The sequence below is a fragment of the Lissotriton helveticus genome, chromosome 12, assembly GCF_964261635.1.
Source record: "Lissotriton helveticus chromosome 12, aLisHel1.1, whole genome shotgun sequence".
NCBI lineage: Eukaryota > Metazoa > Chordata > Amphibia > Caudata > Salamandridae > Lissotriton > Lissotriton helveticus.
The window spans coordinates 790053858-790079917 of NC_136073.1; the positions used below are offsets into that span (position 1 = coordinate 790053858).

The window sequence follows — 26060 nt, forward strand, 5'->3', positions numbered from 1 at the left end:
ATGGATGGATGGATGGGTGGGTGGATGTGTGGATGGGTGGATGGGTGGGGGGATGGGTGGGTGGATGGGTGGGTGGATGGGTGGATGGGTGGGGATGGGCGGGTGGGTGGATGTGTGGATGTGTGGGTGGATGGGGGCAGGTGGGTGGGTGGATGGGTGGGCGGGTGTTTGTGTGTGGATGGATGGATGGATGGATGGGTGGCTGGCTGTGTATTGTGTGTGTGTGTGTGTGTGTATGTGTGTGTGTATATATATATATGTTCGAGGCATATGGGCTGCAGATGGTACATTTATGAATAGATCGCCATCTGGTGTTGGGCTCGGATGATTGCACTTTGTTTTTCTTCTGGAGAAGTCTTTTTCGTCATAGATGACTCCTCCTCTCGGTGTTAGTGCGCTTGGGCATCGGCTCCATCCTTAGATTGTTTTTTTCCGCCATCGGGTTCGGATGAGGATCGAAGCGCTCCGGACCGACTTCAACAAAGAAGGTTATAACCGGCGCGTATTCCTTTCCAAATCGACGGTATTGTTAACGAACGCGACTTCCCTCCATACCGACGCGTTTCGAAGGACGACGACTACGAGAAACTCGACGTAGTCCAGCCCGGGGTCCATGGAAAGGACTCCATTCAAAAAATGTCCAACGTGTGGTGCTAAGTTCCCACACAAGGACCTACACGAGGTGTGCAACCTCTGCTTGTCCCCTGAACACGAATCCAGGGACTGTGAGGCCTGTGCAGCGTTCTCTTCAAAATCGACGATTAGAAACCGTCGAGCCCGAAGACACGAGGTACCGAGAATGCAGTCACAAGCAATCCCGGAGCGGTTTGAGGACCAGCACCCTGAAGAGGAGGAAGAAGAGGCCGACGAGGCGGGGTCTGAGGCGGACGAGTCTGACGTCGAGGAAATCGACGTCCAAACAAACGTGAGTGACGACGTCCCTTTACCAAAAAACAGACCCCACACGGTATCGACCCCGCCTTCGAGCCCGGTCAGACAACCGAGAAAAGTTTCCAACGCCCCGCCTTCGAGCCCGGCAACGAAACAGAAACCGAAACACTCGGTCTCCCATCATAGTGGTTCCGGTTCCGATAAACGGACCACATCGACACCGAAGCTCCAAGTCAAGGAAAGCTCGAAGTCGAAGCAGTCCATGTCGACACCGAAGCACGTTTCGGCGTCGAAAACACCCTCGACACCGGGGACATCTTCGATACCGAAGAAATCGGATCCGAATAAAAACTCTGTACCGAAAATACAAATGGACATTCAAAAGAAAAAACACCTTTCGGACCCGAAAACTGCAGTACCGACACAGGAACACGGGACTGATCCTAAACAAGACTCTGTTTATTGACCCAAAGACTGGCAAGGTAGTCACAGAACTACCTAAAAAGAGGAAGAATGAACATTCGGACGACAAGACTCATCCGAAGAAGAGAACAATGGGGACGAATACAACTCCTCCCTCTTCTCCCAAACCTAGACACACACCATCTTCTCCTCTTCCTCACAATAGGCCAAATATTCCTCCCACACGACCATCTACACCTACAACAGATGTAGAGAGTGACACAGGGGAGGGGGAACACCCTGGGGATGATGAAGACACAATCCCAGAGGAGGCAGACCCATGGGAAGAGTATAATGTAGGGTCAGATAATGATAACGACCCTGAATTGTATCCCTCAAAACCTTCACCTCCTGATGACAATACTGGTTTTGCACAACTCATTAATAGAGCAGCAACATATCATAAGGTAGAACTACATGCAGAACCTCAAATAGAGGACTTCTTATTAGAAACACTACCTACTGCACAAAGAACATCAGGAACACTACCAATGCTTAAGGGCCTTCTCAGTCATACATCAGAGATATTCAAAGACCCAGTGAGGGCTAGGGTATTGAACCCAAGAATCGATAAAAAGTATAGGGCAGCTCCAAAAGACCCAATATACATTAAAGGGCAAATTCCTCTAGACTCACTAGTGGTCACAAACGCTCGTAAGAGAGCAAACTCTTTATCTACAGGAGAAGCTCCACCTCCTGACAGAGTCTAAGCTAATAGATTTCTCTGGCAAGAGAGTGGCATCTCAGGCGGCAAACAGCTGGCGCATAGCTAATACACAAGCACTACTTGCAAGGTATGACAGAGCGCATTATGATGAGTTAGAAAAACTCATCACACATCTCCCTAAAGAACATCAAAAGAGGGCAGATCAACTCATACAAGAAGGGAAGTTAATTACTAACACTTCAATAAAGTGCGCCCTAGACGCGGCAGACACTGCAGCAAGGTCTACAAACACAAGCATCATGTTAAGGAGACATGCATGGCTCAGAGTATCAGGGTTCAAACAAGAAGTACAAACATCGTTACTGAACCAACCTTTTGATGGGAAAACACTTTTCGGCACAGGGACAGATGAGGCCCTAGAAAAGATGAAGAAGGATACCGAAACGGCTAAATCAATGGGAGCATTGCAACAGCCGACACAAAGAGGTTCCTTTCGTAGATCCACCTATAGAGGAGGATCCAAAAATACAGGTACAAGCCAGCAGCAAACCTCTTTTACACCTACATCACCCAGAGGTAATTCTAGAGGTGGCTACAGGGGTAACAACAACAAGGGTAGAGGTCGCGGAAACAACAACCGCAACTCTCCAACCCCAAAACAGTGACTTCATACAGCTCCCCACAGACCATATAACACCGGTCGGGGGACGCCTATCACAGTTCCTACCTGTCTGGGAAAACATCACATCAGACAGGTGGGTGAGACAAATTATCCAACATGGTTATTGCCTAGAACTCACAGCTACCCCACCAAACATCCCCCCCAAACAGCGTCCAATGAAACAAGATCACCTGACACTGTTAAAACAAGAAGTACTATCCCTGCTAGAAAAGCATGCCATAGAGAAGGTTCCACAGCACCAACAAGGAACAGGAGTATACTCCCTATACTTCCTAATTCCCAAAAAGGACGGGTCTCTAAGGCCAATACTGGACCTAAGACCTCTCAACGCATACATAAATTCGGAACATTTCCACATGGTCACACTCCAACAAGTACTGCCTTTACTGAAGAAAGGGGACTTTCTTTCTACTCTGGATCTAAAAGACGCTTACTTTCATATCCCGATTCACAAAGCCCACAGGAAATACCTCAGGTTTGTGGTAGAAGGACAACATTATCAGTTCAAAGTCCTTCCGTTTGGTGTCACAACGGCACCAAGGGTGTTCACAAAATGCCTGGCAGTGGTGGCAGCTCACCTAAGAAGACAACAAATTCATGTCTTCCCATACTTGGACGACTGGCTAATAAAGGCCAGGTCACAAGAGGAATGTCTTCAAAACACACAAAAGACAATTCAGCTACTACACCAGCTAGGGTTCACGGTGAACTACACAAAGTCACACCTACAACCAAACAAGGTTCAACAATATCTGGGGGCTACTATAGACACAGAAAAAGCCAAAGTGTACCCCAACCCAGTCAGGATACAAACAATGCTTACAGTCATTCAAAGATTTCAGCCACAACACTCACTACCAGCAAGAGTGTTCATGCAGCTATTAGGGATGATGTCATCCTGCATACTGCTAATACCATATGCCAAACTACAAATGCGTCCGCTACAAGAATGCTTAGCGACACAGTGGAATCAGGCTCAAGGGCAGATTACAGATCTGGTGTTGGTAGACGACCGCACACACCGCTCTCTGAAGTGGTGGAACATAACAAACATTGCCAAGGGGCGGTCGTTCCTAGAACCAATTCCACAGGTGACAATAACAGCGGAAGCATCGCTCACCGGATGGGGAGCACATATGGACAAATACACAGTACAAGGAAGGTGGAGTGTGCAGGAAAGAAGACTGCACATCAATCATCTAGAACTACTAGCAGTGTTTCTAGCATTGAAAGCCTTCCAAATACATGTTACCAACAAAGCAGTCCTGATCAGAACAGACAACATGACAGCAATGTATTATATTCATTAACAGGGGGGGACGCACTCTCTCCAACTATCCAGACTAGCACAGGAAATTTGGAGATGGGCCATTCCTCAAAACATCTATCTGTTAGCCGAACGCCTACCAGGAGTCCAAAACCAGATAGCAGACATCTTAAGCAGACAGTCGGAACAAATACACGAATGGGAACTGCACCACCAAATACTGCAGTCATTCTTCCAAAGATGGGGACAACCAGAGATAGACCTCTTTGCCACTCATCAGAACGCAAAATGCCAAAGCTTCGCGTCCAGGTATCCACATCACCTGTCACAGGGCAATGCGTTATGGATAAATTGGTCCAACAAATTTGCATACGCTTTTCCCCCTCTCCCACTAATCCCATTAGTGGTCAGGAAGCTGCAACAACATTCAATGACCATGATAATAGTAGCACCCACGTGGGCAAGACAGCCGTGGTTCACCACGCTCCTGCAACTCTCACAAGTGCCACATCAAAAGCTACGAATTCTACCCATGCACCTTACACAGAACCATGGAGAAATAATGCACCCAGACCCAACTCAATTGAACTTAGCGATCTGGCTCCTGAAATCCTAGAATTTGGGTACTTAGATCTACCCCCAAATTGCATGGAGATAATTAAACAAGCGAGACGTCCAACCACCAGAGCATGCTATGCAGCTAAGTGGAAGAGGTTTGCTATACACTGTACTAATAACAATATCAACCCTCTGGACGTATCAACAAAAGAGATTATTTGCTACTTATTACACTTACAGCAATGTAATCTAGCGTACACATCTATCAGAGTACATCTAGCAGCTATAGCAGCGTACCTACAAAACAGGCAACACATATCACTGTTCAGAGTACCAGCGATAAAAGCATTCATGGAAGGCCCCAAAAGAGTAATTCCACCAAGATTACCACCTTCCCCAGTCTGGAACCTCAACGTAGTACTCACCAGACTAATGGGGCCACCCTTCGAACCTATGCATAGGTGCGAAATACAATTCCTTACATGGAAGGTGGCTTTCCTTATAGCCATTACCTCACTCAGGAGAGTAAGTGAATTACAGGCATTGACAATACAAGAACCATTCCTACAGTTACACCAGAATAAAGTGGTTCTTAGAACAAACCCAAAGTTTTTGCCTAAAGTAATCTCAGCATTCCACATCAATCAGCCAGTGGAATTACCAGTCTTCTTTCCAAAGCCACAGACTGTGGCAGAAAGGGCTCTACATACACTAGATGTCAAAAGAGCCATTTTGTACTACATAGAAAGAACACAAAACTTCAGGAAAACTAAACAACTATTTGTAGCATTTTCCCCAACACATAAGGGCAATCCTATCTCTAAAGCAGGCATCGCTAGATGGATTGTAAGATGTATACAAATATGTTACATTAAAGCAAAGAGAACATTAACTGTTCCTCCTAGAGCTCATTCTACACGAAAACTAGGAGCATCTAGGGCATTCTTAGGGAACATTCCCCTAGATGACATATGTAGAGCAGCAACTTGGTCTACACCACATACATTCACAAAGCACTACTGTGTTGATGTACAGGCTGCACAACAAGCCAGAGTGGGCCAAGCTGTATTAAAAACTCTATTTCAAACAGTTGCGACAGACACTGGTGACCACCGCTAGGGAGGTAACTGCTTTACAATCTATTCATAAATGTACCATCTGCAGCCCATATGCCTCGAACGGAATATGCTACTTACCAGTATGCATCTGTTCTTGGCATAGAGGGCTGCAGAGTGGTACATGCCCTCCCTGCCTCCCCGGAAACCTGTGTCTGTCCCAACATTATCTTATTTAGATACACTTACATGGGCATATCTTTATGTACTATACTACACTACTCCATCTAACCCTACTATGGCAAAACAATCTAAGGATGGAGCCGATGCCCATGCGCACTAACACCGAGAGGAGGCGTCATCTATGACGAAAAAGACTTCTCCAGAAGAAAAACAAAGTGCAATCATCCGAGCCCAACACCAGATGGTGATCTATTCATAAATGTACCACTCTGCAGCCCTCTATACCAAGAACAGATGCATACTGGTAAGTAGCATATTCCATATGTACGTATGTATGTATGTATGTATGTATGTATATATTATACTTGACAAATGCAACCGTTAAATGAATGGATAATAAACACAAGCAGCAGATAATGCTGGACGTCGACACTCGATACATAAGATTAACTTGCATGTGCACACAGACTTTTACAGACTTTTACACATCACAAAGTCAGTATTCAAAGAAAACACCTCAGCTTATAGCCACTGGAAACTGAAGGTGCTCACTAACAGCCACCCTTCACAATGGCAACAATCTGAAACTAATCACCTCCTCGGTTGCAGCCACTGCATCTTAACCCACTCCAGACTGGGGGATTCACAGGCGCGGTTAAGAGCCTCAGCAACCCGGGGTTCTGCTGTACCGAAGTAGATGCGTCCAGCCCCATTCGAACTTCAAAGCAATCCCGGTTTCTAAGTCAGCAACCCTCAGCTTTATAGTCTCAAAACTCACTAGAAGGTTCCGAGAGGCTTTCCCTCTGTGTCAAGGAAACTTACTGAAATTGGCCACTTTTCATGCAAGCATTCTGAAGGCAAAAGGAGTTCCCACGTACCTTCCGCATTCTCACATGTTTCAGCCTTTATATTAACGAAGCTTAAAGTCGCCAGCGGTACATTAAAGTCTCCTCTCCAAAAGCAAAGCAACCTTGAACGTGAATAACCTAAACTACTTGAGTAATCTGGGGGCCTGCCTGTGCATGCAAAAAGCTTAAACAAGACCGTCCGAATTCTAGATGACGAGGGAATGTTGAAATCAATAGTAAGAACTTCATAATACTTACCAATGTAGAACACAATGCACAATTGAGCACCACTGCCCATAACACTGCACTTGGAGACCAAAAGTACCTTCCACACCTCTCTCATGCTTTCAAATGCACATCCCACACGTTCTGTTCTTGGCAAGCTGGTCTACTCTGTGACAGCTCCCACTTTAAAACTACGAGAGATACAAAAATTCTTCACGGTAAGAAAGGCACATTCAGGTAAAAAAATTCATACATTCAGGAAATTAAAACACTAAAAGTTAATTAAAATCATGGTAGTCAAAGGTCATCACGTGGTTTCAAAACAAAGGAGTGCCTCTAGCACTACCTGGTCATAACGTCCTGAGAAATTAACTGCGATCTCTCATTCAGTGGATTACTGCAAAATTGATACTGAGCATCCTGATGGTTCCTGAGGTCACTGAGAAGAGGCCTGCTATATAGTAGTTGTTAAAATTCAAACTTATTTCCTACATCTGCATCTGCTGACGAATAAACCAGTCCAAGCTCCAGCAACCCACAAATAGGAAATATACAGATCCATTCTTGTATCCATCTTCAAGAGCTAAAAACATCCACACATAGATTCGTTTGCAGCTCATCCAAACAGCAGCAAGTGTGTATTTCTAATATTACCATGCATATTCAGGATCTGGGCTAGGATTGGTAGGGTGACTGAATTGCTAAGGGATCCCCTAATGTAAACTTGGAATGGACTGGGCTCTTCTCGTTGTAATACCCCTCCCTTCAGATATACTCATGTTGAAGAGGGAGCGGAGTCTGGACTGAAGAGTAGAAAGAAAAATGCATGGAATGTATGCAGATTGATTAAGTTTACTTTTGGCCTGGCTCAGTCATAAAATTAGACCGTAATTTGTCTTGGGATTGGAGGTTGTATATTTAAACCTTAATACATGCCCAATATCCTCTTTCTCCATTTATCATTGAGGGTCACCCTGCTGAGCTTGAAGCAAATTCGAGGCTTGACTTTGACACTAGGCGAGGTAATACAGAGCAACGAATGTAGGTCAGTGTTCATTAATACAGTAAGGGTACTAAATGTAGGGGTCTGTGCTTGTGGATATGTTGAGGAGAATACAGGCTCAGTGAATAAGGAAGGAAATGATGGTGAAAGGATTGTTTGTAAGTTGGATATTGCCTAAATAAACTGCGACCTCAATTCTTCCATAAATATAAATTCATGTAGTCTGAGTTTGTGGGATCTGGGAGCGTGGCCAGGTGGGGGTGCTGTTAATGTGCATACTTTCTGCAACATGCCTTCGTAGGTTCTTTCCAGAGGAATTTGACATTAGTCCAGGAGTTCATCTACTGCAGCCTGCCTTGCTTCTACTCTGCATGATACTGTCATCTTCCTCATTTTGCTATGCTCACTTATCACCAAATCTACCCGCAATTTGAGAATGTGAAAAACCCAGCACGTGATTAGAATAAAGTTATGTATATTGAGACTGTAAGTCCTTAAGGTCTTTCCCATTATCAGTACTTTTCTGCTGTTAACTCCGTTGTATTTCAGAACTTTTCAAGTTGGCTACCTTTTTTAATTGAAGGGTCCTGGCCATCGTGTGCGTAAAGTTTTTAGCTGGGTAGAAATGAAGGTGCCAAGTTGATATACAAATGTTTGTGTACTATTTCCTTCTAAACTGCTTTTAAATGTTGGTTTACCCGGACGTTAATAATGGCGATGTGTGTATGGAGTGAAAGTAAATCAAATTAACATCATTTTCCTTTTGCTACTTAGCACGCTGCAGTGGAAAGTGAGGTAGGTCTGCATTCTCCTGCGAGTACCTTCTGCACTGCATCCAGCACAGTCCCAGTACCTGCCCCTCCTCAAGCATCCAGCGTGTCAGCCAGTCTTAGCAGCGTCGGCAGCATGGGGCTTGGCCTCAACAGTAATTCCACAGTAACTGCCTCTACCCGTAGTGCAGTTGCAACAACTTCAGGTAGGGTCATTTGTGCCATTGGGATACAAAGGTTACCTCAGAGTGTGCTAAACTTACAACTATGGTCTAATAATCCCCGATTGGGAACAATCGACTTACGCTACTGATGAACACTATGGGCACGGCATTCTAATGGTTACAGCTAATACTAAAATTGCGTAATGACCACTAGTGTTCATACAAGTATTTGGGGCCTTGTTAGTTCTTATAAATGTTTGTCATGATCGTACATTGCTGAGCAAGAATTAACCTGGCAGAAGCAGATTGTGTGGGTATATTTTGTGGTAACATTCACCATGGTTTTTCAAATTGTTCGATATCTGTGTAGACTCCAACTTTTATATCTAGACCTTTTGAAGGACTTCCTTTTCTAGGCTTTTCAGAGCAGAAATGTGCCCAAATGCTCCTGTAGCCTCAATTTTGTGGACTGGCTTGTTTCAGGTAGGCTGTGAGGTCTAATAGTTTAACTTGTGTAAGATGAAATGAGATTTTCATCCTTTATTCGTTAGTTTTTATAAAAATCTGCATGTGCAGGATTGCTGCCATTTTAATGTTTCCATGAATACAGGTTCAACATTTGAATTGGGAAAATATATAGCATCTCTGGTTGTAATAGGTTTCCCTGGAACACAGCTGTTAATAAGATTTTTGTTTTCCAGCAAAATAAATACAAAACATGCCAAATAAGGCAACATTCAGTTTTGCTTTTTAAAGGTATTGTAGGAAAGTATCCTTTCTGCATGGTTGCCTGTAACTTTTTTTTGTCAGATACCTGATGCAATTGGACCGTGTGCGCCCTGGGTCCCAGCCAATCAGGTTCTTTAGGGCCGGTGTTCTTTCCCTAAACTGTACCATTGTTTCCACAATTGGCACAACTCTGGCCTACCTGTAAGTCCCTTGTAAGGAGTGCCCAAGGTACCAAGGGCATGGTAGCCAGGGAAAGACCTTTGAGGGCTGCAGCATGTATTGTGCCACTCTGAGACCTCTCACCACAAACATGCACCACTGCCATTGCAGCCTGAGTGTTTTGGTGAAGCTAACAGCGAAGAGTCGACTTAGCACTCATCCCTGTGTGACTTGCCTGCCCAGCACAGCATGAGGCCTAGATAAGTCACCCTTAAGGCAGGGTGCCCTATACCTCATGTGAGGACCTATCTGTACGAGCAGACCGTTCCCTATAATATTGAAGTCCATTCTTGGATATAAGTGCCCAGTAAAGCCAACCTGTGTATAGTCTGCAAACGGGTCATTACGAGTTTCCCAGCACCATAATAGCTTTAATGAATCCTGGGATGTTTGGTATCAAACAGCTCAGAAAAATAACCCTGCACTGATTCCAGTGTCAGATTTATTATTCCCTGTGCTCAGGCGTCCCTTCTAGAGGGGGTCCTGACTGGTGAGCACCAGCCTGCCACCACAAGACTTTTTTCTGCACCCCTGGGGTGGGAGCCTTCCCTCTCTGGGCCCAGAAACAAAGCCTTTCCTGGGCGGAGGTGTTCACATATCCCCCAGGTCAGGAAGAGCAATCTGTGGCAGGGAGCTTCAAAGGCCTTGCTGCCTTAGCAAAGCCCCTCCCCCTTATCAGCAGGAAGACAGGCGGGAAAGTGGACCAGCCCAGGTGGTGTGCCTACCTTAGCCCTAGATTCAAAAGTCGATTTAGTTCTGCAGGGCCAGTGACCTTCAAAACCCTAGGTGTATTGTCTGCCTTCTATAAAGATCAAAAGACTCTTGTGGACAGCAGACCTGTCCATGAAAAAAACAACTTTAAAACCAAAGAGCTCTTCCACAAGGAACAGCACACCGCCTCTGGACCGACCTCTGCACCAGACACCCACAGCCTTGTCAAAGTGGCGCACTGGTCCTGTGAAGGATCCCCAGCGATTCTGAGCCAGTCTACCGAGGGCTGACCCCTGCTGGACTCTACCTCGACGCCTGCAGCCTCAACCCGAAGACTCCCCCTGAGCGCGACTGTAGGAGAGTGGGGTCTGCAATCCCATGGCCACCCCAGATTTTTGCTTTTTGCTTCACTGATTTACGACTTATCCAGTATTATGGGTGTCTTTCATAGATTCACATGCCTGAATCATTCCCCGTCGTCGAGATGGGAGCCCCGGTAATATAAAAGTAATGTCCTATAGACATACATAGAGAAAAGTAGGCCTAAAGGCCTTGCCTTAGTAGCCTATCTATGTCCTTTTGTAAAAAGGACCAAATTCCTGAAGGTCAGCTACCACCTCCCTCTAGAACCTTCCTGCCAGGAGCCTCAGTCTCTCAGATTTTCTACCGCACGTTGTGCTAGGGAGTCCCCACCTGAGCTCTCCTCAGGTTTCTTGGCTTTCTCATTTTTTCCACTGAAAACTTGGATTATTCACCTCAACTATGGCTGAACAACAGAAGAAAGGACTATTTAGAGCCTGTTCCTCTTGTGGCAAGAAGAGACTGCACATTGATGACAAACATGAGACTTGTCTCTACTGTCTTTATCCGGATCATTCTGTCAAGGAATGTAGGATTTGTAGAACTTTCTCTACCAAAACTCTCAAAGATAGAGAAGGAAGACTGCTCCTCTGGTTAAACAGACTTAAAACCAGAGATGATGATGTGCTGTCCTCGGAGGGCAGTGAAATGGCTTCAGTTTCTTCAAAACTGTCTTTGAAAAGGCCAAGGGATGCCTCCCCTAGCCATTCAGACGTCCCTCACAAAAAGACTACTTCTAAGTCTTCGGAGGTAAGATCAGACACGTCTGTGAAGGAGCCTACAACCTTCAAAAAGCCATTGCAGTCTTCGTCGACGACCGCGTCGACGTTTTCTTCAAGAAAAACGACATATGTCTCCACGACGACCGTTTCGACGACGATGGCGTCGTCCGCCTTTGCCTCCACGACGACGACGACCACCCAATCGTCGACGATGGGTAAGCCACTGTCGTCAATTGTGTTGATTAAAAAGCAGCAGTCATTTGTTAAAACTTCGTCGACATCACCGACGACGATAAAACAAAGGTCGACGACGCCTTCACCGTCGACGAAGATTCCGTCGACACCCAGTGTACCGTCGACGCCGAAGTCACCACCGACGACGAAGGCACCGTCGACGACTAACAGTTCGTCGACGAGAACATCTTCGACGAAGTTAGCGTCGACGACTACAAAGATTGCGCCGACGACCACACCATCGACGATCACATCGCCGACGACAGCGACGACAGTCTCGTCGACGCCAGACAAACGACCAACATCATTACCGTCGACGACGACATCGTCGACACCATGGAAAAAAGCAGAATTGATCACATCTAAAATGATTACCAAACTGCCCATTACACCAGAATTGACATCACCCAGTAGGGTTCAAAAACTACCTTCAGCCTGCTTATTTCAAACTGATGAATCGGATGATGACCACTTCGAACAGGCTACAAGTCCGTCAGATCTCAATGTCAAATGCCAGAGTACTGACGATGATGGTGATGATGTCATCTTTACGGAAGAAACTACTCAGATACAAGAACATACTAGAGTTACTCCGATGATATGCCTGCCGGCTGAAATAGTCTGACTTGCAATTCTTAATCACAGACTACAAGAAACGATTCCCAGAATCACCAGCGGCCTCGTCCAAAGAGAAGCCTCACGAGTCATCCAGACCGCACCACTCCCCAAGGTCACGACCACCAAAGCGGTGCATAACATTCAATCTTCTGACGAAGAAGAAGAGGTTCCTGAAGGAGAGGTTAGAGACGACCTTTCACAAAACAGAGATGGCGAGGATTACGTCGCTCATTCACCAGCCACGCCGGACCCCACCAGTGGATATCGGCGGATTCCACAATTTAATTGAGAGAGCGGCCATTAGATTCCACATGACCATGGAATCAAAGGAAACCGATTGTTTTCTTTATGACTTTAAAGATCCTATAAAGAAATCGGCGAGGTCAATTCCCATAATAGATTACATCTGGGAACAGGGTCAGCAACTCATGCAAACGCCTGCTTCTGTATCTATAGTGGTGCCGAGACTAGATAAAAAGTATAAGGCACCAACATCTGCACCTATTTGCCTTAATACGCATCCCAAGCCTGATTCGGTAGTCACCCAAGCCGCTCAAAAGAATTCCAGAAATCCATCCTCGCCACTCTCAGCACCACCTGACAAAGAGGGCAGAAAATTAGATGGCATCGGCAAACGATTCTCCACAACGTCTGCCATGACTGTAAAGGTGGCCAACGCCATTGCTCTGCTAGGCAGATACAATAGACAATTATGGGAAGATATAGTTCCGTATCTAACAGATATACCGGAAGATTTAAAAGATGAGGTCCAGTCACTCCTTAAAGAAGGACAGATGTCCGCATCGGAGATCATTGATTCAGCTGTGGATGTCGCCATGACAGGCTTTAGACAGCTGGCAGGCGCAGCTGTCTTGCGCAGACAAGGATGGCTCAAAGCGACGTCCTTCCGTCAAGAAGTCCAAACCAAAGTTTTGGACATGCCCTACGATGGACAACATCTATTCGGTGCAAAGATAGATGAAGCCTTGCAGACGGTGGGTCGTTTGTCTTCAAAACTACCGTCGACGGCGGGCTCGCCGTCCAAGAACAGGTACGTCGACGACGTCTAAGGATCCAGCTCCGTCGTCGAAATCCCCTCCGCCGTTGTCAACCGGGCGTCGATCGGCGTCGAGGAATGTAACTCCGCCGCAGTCAACCGGGCGACGGTCGGCGTCGAGATCCAAGGCCCCTCCGCCGTCGTCAACCAGGCGACGATCGGCGTCGAGGGAGGTCACTCCTCCGCCATCGTCATCCAGGCGACGACCGGCGTCGAGGTGTGACTCCTCCGCCGTAGTCTAAGAAACTACGTTCGGCGTCGAGGACCAAGACCCCCCTCCGCTGTCGACAGTAAAACATCGATCGGCGTCGAACGCAGTCTCCGTCGGCGTTTGGTCGACGCTCGGCGTCGAGGGTGACCAATACTCCTCTGCCGTTGTCGCACAGACATTCGACGTCGAGACAGAGGGCTCCGTTGACGGCTGGTCATCGCCGTTCGACGTCGAGAGAGAAGGCTCCGTTGATGGCTGGTCATCGCCGTTCGACGTAGAGAGAGAAGGCTCCGTCGACGGCTGCTCATCGCCGTTCGACGTCGAGAGAGGGCTCTGTCGACGGCTGGTCATCGCCGTTCCACGTCGAGAGAGAGGGCTCCGTCGACGGCTGGTCATCGACCTAACTGTCACCCCTGAGGCATGATGGGATACCGGGGGTCATGGGTGCCTTAAAGGCACGGTGTCAGTTTTTTTGTATACAGCTACAGGTTCGCTTTTCAGTCTTTTTAGACTGTGTTTGCAATGCAGCTTGGGAGCTTTCTATGCTTTCAGTGAGTTATAAGAATTTCTACTGCTGCCTAAGCATTAAAACAGTTTCTAAACAATCTTTGGTGGTGTTTCTCATGTTTCTAATGCATATTATTCATGTATGGTGGAAATTCTTCACAGCATTTCAGCTCTGGTGTGATTGGGCTGCTATTGCATGTTTTTATATATACCTGATTGATGCATTGTGGGGCTTGCAGTTCCCACGAACAGCAAGCTGTGTCACTTCACTCCACCTGAAGGTGTGGCGCCCCGTTACCAATGGAACAACTCAGAAAAGGGGGTGGTGATGAACAGAGTGTCTGAATTAAGCAGACCACTCTCACCCAGTCCAAAGATCAGGGCTTGATCCATCACCGTTATTTAGCTCACTGCCCCATCCCAGCTCAGAACCTGGCTATATGAAAATTAGTCTGTCCCTGGCCCAGTGCATCATGGGAACAGGGCAGACCAAACTACCAAGCCAATTCTTCACCAGAAAGGAGACAAGCTACCGGGGACCGGTTTCTGGCATTTCAGCCTCGTCGGCCCGGCTTGCTTGAATCCTGATGGAGCAGTGAGCAAGGGACTCATGTCTGAGTATACCCTGCCACACCTTTAGTGGCCAAAAACAATTCAGAAAAGGGGGTGGTGATGAACAGAGTGTCTGAATTAAGCAGACCACTCTTACCCAGTCCAAAGATCAGGGCTTGATCCATCACCGTTATTTAGCTCACTGCCCCATCCCAGCTCAGAACCTGGCTTCCCAGTGTAAGAATTGGCTTTTGTAGTCTGGTCTGCCCTGTTCCCATGATGCACTGGGCCAGGGACAGACTAATTTGCATACAGCCAGGTTCTGAAACTGGGATGGTGCAATGAGCTAAAAAAACGGTGTTGGATCTAGCCCTGATCTCTTGACTGGGTGAGAGTACTCTGCTTAATTCAGAGACTCTGTCCATCACCACCCCTTGTTGTAAATAATACCGGTACCAATGGGACTGAGGCAGGTATCATTTAAGGGAGCACCATGAGTCGCCAGTACATTCAAGACTGCATCTGAGGAAGGCCTTTTGCCGGGCCGAAATGCATTATGCCTAAACTATAATAAATTGTTTTCCCTCCAGCATCCCCGTGGCAGCCTCTGATTCTTCCTCATGGAGGGGTGTGTTTGTTTCAATTCCGTGCGTTTCCAGATAACGCGCAGCAGAGACTCCATTCCACCAAGAGGCTCCGGGTTCATCTGGTTCCTGCTCCGGCAGTTTTTTCTTCAGCAAGGGATTGCTACAGCCCGGAGTCCGCCCCTGAACACTGATGAACCCTTGGGCGGCTGCACTTGCGATATCGTGACTTCACGAAGGACCGATATAGCACTGGCTTCTCTGTCCCTGCTTGAATATCATCAGCTACTAGGGGGCTGGAATGTTCGGGGCCTGGAGGGAGAACTTGGAATTAAAGATTCACTGGTTAGTGACTTTGTGCTTCGTGTAAACTCTGCCTCATTCAGCGCATCTCCACTTGGACACACCGACAGCAATTCTTACCTGATTGATGCATTGTGGGGCTTGCAGTTCCCACGAACAGCAAGCTGTGTGACTTCACTCCACTCCACCTGAAGGTGTGGCGCCCCGTTACCAATGGGACTGAGGCAGGTATCATTTAAGGGAGCACCATGAGTCGCCAGTACATTCAAGACGGCATCTGAGGAAGGCCTTTTGCCGGGCCGAAATGCATTATGCCTAAACTATAATAAATTGTTTTTCCCTCCAGCATCCCCGTGGCAGCCTCTGATTCTTCCTCATGGAGGGGTGTGTTTGTATATATATATATAAGTATATATATGTGGGGCACATATAATATAGTGTTTCTGGGGTCCCGCGCATGGGCGGGAATATTCTAATGCTTATGACTTTGATGAGGATACCCCTGGAAGAGAGCTAGGATTACAGGTAAGTAACTAATCCATCTCTACTTATGTGGCTAAATGTTCAACCTCTAGGCAAATGTTTGGAGACCAGTGGTGTCAGTACTCAGAAATTGCAAGGGCAAAATTGCATGAACACAATTCAAGTAAAAGGTTTTTTGCCATCCAGTTCCTACATTAAAGGTGCAAGACGAATAGTCTCCTAATTGGAGTTTGGTGTTGTCTGTTAACTTCCTATGCAAACATTGGTGAGTCACTTTTCTGGAGGGCTTGTGCTTCTGTATGGCAGACCATTTCAAGACTCGCTGTTGTCTCCAGTGAGAAAAGAGTTAAACTTGCGCAGAAGAATTTGCCACGTGTAAAAGCCAGTCTTCTGTTTCTTCAAACATTGGATGCATTCAACTGAGGGCAGTTCATATTGCATAGTTCCAAAAAAAGTAACACTTTTTTGTCGTGAGGTGTTGTGATTGTGCAAAGTATTGGGCTGTTGTGTTGTACCTTTGATACAGTGTGTTGGTTTGGTAGTGCTGTTAGCTCTACGTATGTGGGTGTCAAACGCTTGTAGTTCAATCGTCCTGCAAAGTAGCATATCCTTCAGGGGACATTTCAGAAATATTTGCTTACATGTGACCATGATTGAACCAAGCTGGGTACCAGAGAATTTGTAATCATTTCAGATCTATCGGTTTGTGTGTATGTATTATATGCAGTTTTGTGCTTCATCTGGCCTCTTTGGTAACATTTGTATTTTTGTAGAAATTTGCTTTAGGTAACCTTTATTTTTTTAAAAATATATCTGAAAGAAACAGGTTAGTGTTAGATTCCTTACCTTAGAATATCCCCAGGCGTCAGACTGGATCCGGAAAGTTTTGCGTAGCAGTACCCCTGCACGTTGGTAGGTGTTTGCAGTTCCACTTCCGTCGTCTGCGTCTTGTTCGCCGGGATGACGTCGTCGGAGTACTTAGACGCCGCCTTTGCACACTGACGTCGGTTCTTCTTTTTTCCGTGCCAGCAAGCGCGGATCCGGGAAGAGCAGTACTCCTAGTCATTTTTTGACACAACTTTTTTGATCTTTTGGATCTTCTGGAGTCGATTCTCGACTCTCTGTGCCGATAGGGATGCCCGGGTTCAATCCCTGCGACGACTGTAACTGCAGGATGTCTGCTACGACCTTTACTACTTTAGGGCCGACCACAATGACAAGTCGTGCCCTGACTGCCGGTCCTTGACGTTGAAGGCTAGGCGGGAGCGGTCCCGTAAGTGCCTCTAACTCCGGCAGTCTGCCCGCGCCGCTCGAGGTCCCGGTCCAGGAGGAGGTCAAGGGACCGGTCGCGGGGACAGTCATCACAGCTCGGAGAGTCGACTCTAGTCGGGCTCCAAGTCCTCAGGTAAGTTGAGGCACAAGAAGTCGAAGAAGCAACATAGCTCTTCTGACTCCCTCCGGCGCTCGCACGACACGGCCGGGGGTTCTGGGGACACCGCCCATGCGGCTCCGCCAGAGCCGCAGGTGCCGCATCCAGCTCCACACCCGCCAGTCCCTGGGATGCATGCGACGCCGGAGAAGATCAGTGCCTCCCTCACAGCCATGAGGTCGCGCTTCCCTCCGTCGGAACCCGCCGAGGTGCCTTGGGGCCTTGCGGGTCAGTCTGGGAGCCCAAGCGGGCCGCAGGGTTCCTCAGGATCCAGGCCTGGATCCATGACGATGCCGGTCGACCTTACGACCCCTCTACTGGCGCAGTCACCAAGGGTGTCGTCCCCGGACTGCGTCGTCACCGATCCACACCCTGGTCCGGAGTCGGACTGGCGCCACCCGGCGCAGTCTTCTCCAATCCGTGAGCTCTTCACCGACGACTAGGCTCCATCATTTATTCCTGACTTTCAGGAGATGGATGACGAGGGCAATTGGGAGGGGTCTGAGGACCCTCTGGCACTGCAGTGCCAGTTGAGCCAGGACTGGGCAGACTAACTGGGGGAGGCCAGAGGTCTGGACACTTGGCCCGACACTGGATTTGTCTCCCCTCATACCGTGGCTACGGAGCAGGGGGCTGCTTACAGCATGGTGGTGACTCGGGCAGCCAAGGCCTTGGCTCTTAAGCTCCCAGTCGCGGTCGTGAGGACTAACCACCTCACTGAGGTGCTCAAACCGCAGGCTAGCTCATCGGAGCCTCTCCTGCCGTTTAACAAAGCCATCACGGACGTTCTGTTGGGCAACTGGTCCAAGCCCTCTACAGGCCTCCCTGTAGATCGGAACGTGGCCCGATGCCACCGCCCGGCTCCGGGCGACCCCAGTTTCCTGTCCGTTCACCCCACCCCTGAGAGCCTGGTGATCCAGGCCTCAACCTCCCAGACCGCATTCCCGACCGCCCCTCCGGATCGGGAATCCAAAAGGTACGATCAGTTCGGGAAGAAACTGTTCTCCTCACTGAGTTTGGGGTTGTGGTCTGTCAACACCGCCTGCCTTTTGGGCCGTTACACCCACTCTCTGTGGGATACGGTTGCGTAAGTGCTGCCGCAGTGCCCGGCGGAGGTCCAGGCAAAGCTTACCCAAGCCCTAGCAGAGTGACAGGATGCAGCACGCTACTCCATTCGGTGTGGACTGGATACCACGCACTCGCTAGGTAGGGCGATTGCAACGACGGTGGCGGTTCGCTGCCACGCCTGGCTAAGGTCCGCCAATTTTTCGTTTATGTCCAAGCCTCCCTTATGGATATGCCCTTTGATGGCCGTCTCCTCTTTGGCGACAAGGCGGACCGTGCGTTGGAGCGTTTCAAGGACTCCAGGGCTACGGTCAAGTCTTTGAGCCTCGGCAGCGCCAGCAAACATCCGCCTTTCGTGGCCAAGGAAGGGGCACCCCCTCAAGTCCAGCTAGCCACACGCCGCAGAACCAACCTCAACGCAGTCGCGGATGTGGTAACCGCCGTGGCGGTGCCGGGGGACACCTGCAAGGCCAGTCCACACTCGCCCCCGCAGCAGCTGCCTCAAAATCAATCAATCACTGCATTTGTAGAGCACGCTATATAGCCGTGAGGGTTTCAAGGCGCTGGGGGGGGAAGGGGGGCCGCTGCTGATCGAAGAGCCCCAGAGTTTTCAGGCCCATTAGACGCCAGTGGGGGGCAGGGTTCGCCAACACCTCCTCCTCTGGCGCTCCACGTCGGACAGGTGGGTGCTGCAAATTGTCCGAAGGGGCTACTCCCTCCCCTTCGAGGCGACCTCTCCAGCCATGCCACCGCAGTACCACCGCATGTCGGGGGATCACTTACAACTTCTGCAGGAGGAAGTTACGGCCCTCTTGGTGTCGAGCGTGTTCCTGGGCCAGAAGTAGGACGTGGTTGCTATTCCCACTACTTTCTGGTACCCAAGAAGGGCAAAGGAGGCCTACGCCCTTTCTTGGACCTACGGAGCGTCAATGGCTTCCTCCGAAAGGAGAAGTTCAAAATGCTGACTTTGGCTCAGGTCCTAGCTGCCCTGGACCCAGAAGTCTGGATCTGAAACAGACACGTTAGTGATAGATTCCTTACCCTAGAATATCCCCAGGTGTCAGACTGGATCCGGAATATTTTTTGCGTAGCAGTACCCATGCGCGTCGGTAGGCGTCGTCCGTCGTCGGCATCGTGGGCGCCGTGATGACGTCGTCTGAGTACTTAGACGCCGCCTCCGCGTGCTGACGTCAGTTCTTCTTTTTTTCGCGCCAGCAAGCGCTGATCCGGAAAAAGTGGTACCCTTAGTCAATTTTTGACTAAACTTTTTAGATCATTTTTGATCTACTTCGAAGTCTGTACGACTCTGACGGTACCGGTAGGCATGCCGGTCGACCTCACGACCTCGCCGGCCCCAAGGGTGTCGCCCCTGGCACCATCCCTGGTCCTGCCCTCGGTTCAGGTCCGGCATCGGAGCGGCGCCACTCTCGACGCTGATGGAAGATTTCTATTTCCATGACCCGGCCCCATCCTTTGAGCCTGAGTACCAGGCGATGGGTGATGAGGGGGACTGGGAGGGGCCTGAGGACCCTCTGGCACGTGAGTGTCAGTATTCTACAGGCTGGACAGAAGAGCTTGGGGATGCCAGTGGTCTGGACACTTCGCCCGACACTGGTTTTGTCTCCCCTCCTAGCGTGGCTACGGAGGAGGGGGCTACCTATAGCGTGGTGCTGATGAGGGCGGCCAAGGCCTTGGGCCTTGAGCTCCCCGTCGCGGCCGTGAGGACTAACCTCACTGAGGTCCTTAAAACGCAGGCAAGCTCGGCCCAGCCTCTGCTGCCGTTTAATGAGGCCCTATCAGACGTTCTTCTGGGCACTTGGTCCAAGCCTGCCGCAGGTCAGCCTCTGGATAGGAATGTGGCCAGGCGCCACCGCCCGGCTCCGGGCGACCCTTGCTTTCTCTCTACCCACCCCACTCCCAAAAGCCTGGTCATCCAGGCCTCGAATTCCCAGACCGCATTCCCGTCTGCTCCCCCTGACCGGGAATCCAAGCGGCACGAGCAATACGGAAAGAGTAGTTCGAGGCATGTGGGCTGCTAAATTCACATCTTAGCATTAGATCGCCGCCTAGTGTTGGGCTCGGATGATCGCACATTGTTGTCCTGGAAGAGTCTTCGAAGTATCCTGAGATAGGTGGCTCCTCCCCTGGACTACAGTGCGCATGGGCATCGGCTCCATCCCCAGATTGTTTTTTTCCGCCATTGGGTTCGGATGTGGTCTCGACGTCTTTCTGTCGAAACCGAGAAAAACTAACTTTTAGCGGCCAAAAGGCCTCGATTTTTTTGCGTCGGTATTGTCTGCGCACGGTCTCGAGTCTTCCGTCTCTTGGAGCCGGAATAAGCGGAGTTTTCTTTCGCTCTCAGAACTTTGAGGCCTTCTCATCGCGACTCGACTGCAAAACTTTTCGGACATGGAGCGGAGCCTGTTTAAGTACTGCCCGCTTTGTGGGTCCAAGTACCCACACATCGATCTACACCCCGTGTGTAACAAATGCCTTTCGCCCGACGACGGCAAGTGCAAGGCCTGTGCGCAGTTCCGCTCCAAGAAGACTCTCAAGCTTCGGCGCGCGGTGCGCATGGAAGCTAGACAAACGGCCCCGGATCCGGAGAACATCTTCGGAGAACAGGAAGAAGAGGACCAGGGTCATCATCTTCAAATCTCCCCACCCGAGACGGAGGTCGAGGCGGATCCGGGAGACAACGACGGAGTCGTGGGTCAAGGCCTTGAATACGTCGACGAGGTAGGAGACGACGATGAGATATATGGGGCCGCGGCAGATAGCTCGGAGGACGAGCTCTGCCCCGAAGGTTACGGGGATACCGACCGGGTCACGGGATCGCCTGTCTGCCTTACCCAAGACCCGTTGCCGCAAGCCACAGCCCCGCCTTCGGGCCCGGCCACGGACTTACTTGCTGAGCAGACTGTTTCGAAACCGAAACCGAAACCATCGGGATCGACACCATCTAAAATGGCCGACCCGAAAACGAAACTGAAACTTAAGGACTCGAGTGTCCCTAAGATGGCTGCCGTGCCAAAGAAAACGACGGTGCCCGCTACCCCATCGACTCCGTCGACCTCCGGTCCGCAGAAGTCGAAGAAGTCCGTCGATTCCGACGCTGCAAAATCGAAAACGACGCCAGAGGAGGGGTCCTCTAAGAAGGATGGTCGGCACGGGTCAACGGCTACGACGCCGTCCAAGCCCGCCAAAGTCGGCTCCAAGGAGGCTACGCAGGCACACGGAACGAAGTCTGGCACGTCTGCGCCCAGAACCCAGGAATCGGAGCCGGTGAAGACGGGATCCGCGCCCAAAGCGCACAAGGCCCACAAAGACGTCAGATCCGAGGGAAAAATCATACCATCCTCGTCAGCGCCGAAACAAACTGTGAGTGAGGCGTCCCCCATAGCCGAATCACTACAGAGAATCAGGGAGAAGGCCTTTGCCCCGTCGGCTCCGAAAACCATCGCCGCAGCCGCAAAAGGACACTCCAGCGAAGCCTTCTGGGAAACTTCTATTTATTTTGCCGCCGAAGGAGGCGCCGAAAGCTTTTTCAACCAAATCGGCACCGAAACAGGTGATTTCTTCACCGGCAGGCCCGCCTCCACGTCGGATACTCGAATCAGAGGATGATTCAGAGCATTTCATCGACGCTGACACAGGCAAACTGACCCTCTACAAGAGGAAAATCACTTCGGAGCCAGTGGACCCATATGTCATCCCACTAAAGAAGAAGAGGGTGCCCCTTGACGCCTCAGGCCTCACGGAACCAATCCAGCCTCCTCCGAGACGGAGCCCTACTCCCTCACCAGAACACTCTGCGGGTGAGGGGTATGATGAGGACGAGCAGTACAATTTCCCTATCAATGAACCGGATGCACAACCGGATTCATATGATGACACTGGTGACCAGCACACCCAAGGTGTGGGGCAGGACCCGCAACTTTTTAATGCACGTGCATCCCGGACTGAGGACTCAGCAGGTTTTCATGCACTACTCGAGAGGGCGGCAGCCAATCATGATGTGGACATGCATGCTGACCCAGTTGAGGAAGACTTCCTTTTCGACACGTTCTCAGTCTCTGAAAGGACAGTAAAGACACTGCCTATGCTTAAAGGCGTCCTCAAGCATGCTGGGGACATATTTAAGGAGCCTACAAGAGCGAGAGTGGTCAACCCTCGTATTGAAAAAAAGTACAGACCTGCACCTGCAGACCCCGCATACATTCGGGGACAGTTGCCACTGGACTCTCTTGTGGTCGCCAATGCCAGGAAACGTGCCAACTCCCAGACGACGGGTGAAGCTCCTCCCCCGGATAAGGAGTCCAAAGTGCTAGAGGCAGGGGGCAAAAGAGTAGCTGCACAGGCATCAAACTTTTGGCGCATTGCCAATACACAGGCGCTCTTAGCGCGTTACGATAGGGCGCACTACGACACCCTAGAACAGATTGTACAACACCTGCCTCCAAAGTTCCAAGAGGGCACCAAACTGCTTATTGAGGAAGGGAAGCTAATCTCAAACGCAGCCATCAAGTGTGCACTTGACGCAGCAGACACAGCTGCTAGAGCTATCAACACTAGCGTTATGCTGAGACGACAAGCGTGGCTCCGCATCTCAGGGTTTAAACCGGATATTCAGACAACCATTCTTAATCAGCCAGTCAATCCTGATAGTCTGTTTGGTCCAGATGTTGACACCACCCTAGAGAAAATAAAAAAGGACACAGAAACTGCTAAGTCCATGGGGGCCCTACAGTCACAACAGTTTCGCGGCAGCAATTTTCGTCGGTCAGGTGCACGTGGAGTCACCAGAGGACAAATGGGTCAACAATCCCAGTTCTCAAAAGGTGGAGCACAATCCTCGTTCACAAAACAAAACAAGGGAGGTTACAGAAATAACAGCAACAGAGGTCGCGGCAGAGGTAACAGCTCCCGCTCCTCTACTCCAAGCAAACAGTGACTCTCTGTCACTGCCCCCCGACCACTCAACACCTGTCGGGGGGAGACTGCAGCAGTTCCTGCCCGTCTGGAGAAACATCACCACAGACAGGTGGGTGCGACAACTAGTCCAGTATGGTTATTGCCTAGAGTTGAAATCCACTCCACCCAACATCCCGCCAAGGCAAAGGCCTATGTCCGCAGAGCACTTGCTCTTATTGCAGCAGGAAGTAGTGGTGATGCTGCAAAAGGGAGCAATCGAGCTCGTGCCGGTGGGAGAGGAAGGCACAGGGGTATATTCACTGTACTTCCTTATTCCAAAGAAGGACGGATCTCTCAGACCCATTCTAGATCTACGTCCCCTCAACCTGTACATACTATCAGAACATTTCCACATGCTTACACTGCAACAGATTCTCCCCTTGCTAAACCAAGGAGACTTCTTAGCAACCTTAGATCTCAAGGATGCTTATTTCCACATTCCACTACACCCGTCCCACAGGAAATACCTCAGGTTCACTATTCAAGGCAAGCACTACCAGTTCAAGGTCCTACCCTTCGGAGTCACCACAGCCCGAGGGTGTTCACCAAGTGTCTGGCGACAGTAGCGGCGCACCTCAGGAGGCAGAACATCCATGTCTACCCCTACCTAGACGACTGGCTCGTGCAAGCCAAGTCGGAAACACAGTGCGCCGCCGACATGTCGACTACAATTCACCTTCTTCACGATCTGGGTTTCTCGCTGAACTACCCAAAATCGCATCTACAACCAGCACATGTCCGGCAGTTCCTAGGTGCGACGATCAACACCCTGACGGCCATGGCTCAACCAAACCAAGTCAGGATAGACAGCATGCAGTCTCTGATCCAAAAGTTCAGGCCACAACACTCGCTTCCAGCGAGAGTGTTCATGCAGTTGATAGGCATGATGGCCTCCTGCATCTTCATAGTCCCTCACGCACGGCTACATATGCGCCCGCTCCAGGAGTGCTTAGCGAATCAGTGGACACAGGCTCGTGGGCAATTGACAGACCTAGTGTTGGTTACCAGTCGGGCATACGACTCTCTGCATTGGTGGACTCCACACAACCTTTGCAAGGGCCGACTGTTCCAAGAGCCTGTGCCTCAGATTGTCCTGACAACGGACGCATCTCTCCAGGGATGGGGAGCTCATCTGCTCACTTACACAGTGCAGGGACTATGGACGACGCAGCAACAGAAGATGCACATCAACTATCTGGAACTGATGGCAATCTTCATGGCGCTCAAGTCCTTCATTGTACATCTGTGCAACAAGGTCGTGCTAGTCCGGACGGACAACATGACCGCGATGTACTACATTCAAAAGCAGGGAGGCACCCACTCGCCACAGCTCTCATCTGGCTCAGAGCATGTGGAAGTGGGCCATTCAGAGGAACATTTTCCTCATGGCAGAACACCTCCCAGGAAAGGACAATCAGATGGCGGATCTGCTCAGCAGGTACAGCCATCAAATGCACGAGTGGGAGTTACACCCATCTGTCCTCCACCCGTACTTCCAGCAGTGGGGTCATCCGGAGATAGACCTGTTTGCCACAAAAGAGAACGCAAAATGCCAACACTTTGCCGCCAGGTTCCCTCACCCACAGTCGCAGGGGAATGCGATATGGATGAACTGGTCAGGCAAATTTGCGTACGCTTTTCCGCCAGCCCCTCTAATACCGCTGGTCGCAAGAAAGCTAAGGCAGCACGAGATGACTCTCATCCTAGTTGCTCCAACGTGGGCGCGCCAGGCTTGGTACACCACGTTCCTCGAACTCTCAGTGGTGCCGCATCAAAGACTGCGCCTCACGCCCAGTCTTTTGACGCAGAACCATGGAGAAATTCAGCATCCAGATCCGCAACAGCTCAACCTGGCGATCTGGCTCCTGAAGTCCTAGAGTTTGGATACCTTAACCTACCTCCGGAATGCATGAACATCATCAAGGAGGCAAGGAAGCCAACTACTAGAGCATGCTATGCTGCAAAGTGGAAGCGTTTTGTCATTTACTGTACAGCCAATGACATCAACCCGCTAGATGCATCTATCCCCAACATCATCTGCTATCTGTTGCATCTTTACAAGTGCAATCTAGCGTACACTTCCATTCGGATACATCTATCCGCCATAGCGGCTTATCTTCAAAACAGGCAGCACCTCTCTGTCTTCAGAGTGCCCGCCATTAAAGCCTTCCTTGAAGGTCTGAAACGAGTCATTCCCCCAAGAACACCGCCAGCTCCGGTGTGGAACCTCAATGTCGTTCTCACCAGACTGATGGGACCACCATTTGAGCCACTGCACTCGTGTGAACTCCAGTTCCTTACGTGGAAAGTAGCTTTCCTTGTAGCTATTACGTCTCTGAGGCGTGTCAGTGAGCTGCAGGCGCTCACAATCCAAGAGCCATTCATTCAAATTCATCCAAATAGGGTAGTGCTACGCACTAACCCCAAATTCCTTCCGAAGGTGGTGTCACAGTTTCATCTAAACCAAACTATTGACTTACCAGCATTCTTTCAAAACCCTCAAACGGTGGCGGAAAGAATGCTCCAT

At 49.7% G+C, this 26060-nt stretch overlaps 1 protein-coding gene across 1 annotated transcript in view; it reads left to right on the top strand.

Moving 5' to 3' along the window:
* The window catches only part of UBAP2L (ubiquitin associated protein 2 like), a 775602-nt gene that overhangs the window by 190646 nt on the left and 558896 nt on the right, over positions 1-26060 (top strand). The window contains exon 18 of the mRNA XM_078668896.1: positions 8616-8817. Within this exon, the coding sequence (XP_078525022.1) occupies positions 8616-8817 (202 nt within the window). The remainder of the gene's footprint in view (positions 1-8615; positions 8818-26060) is intronic.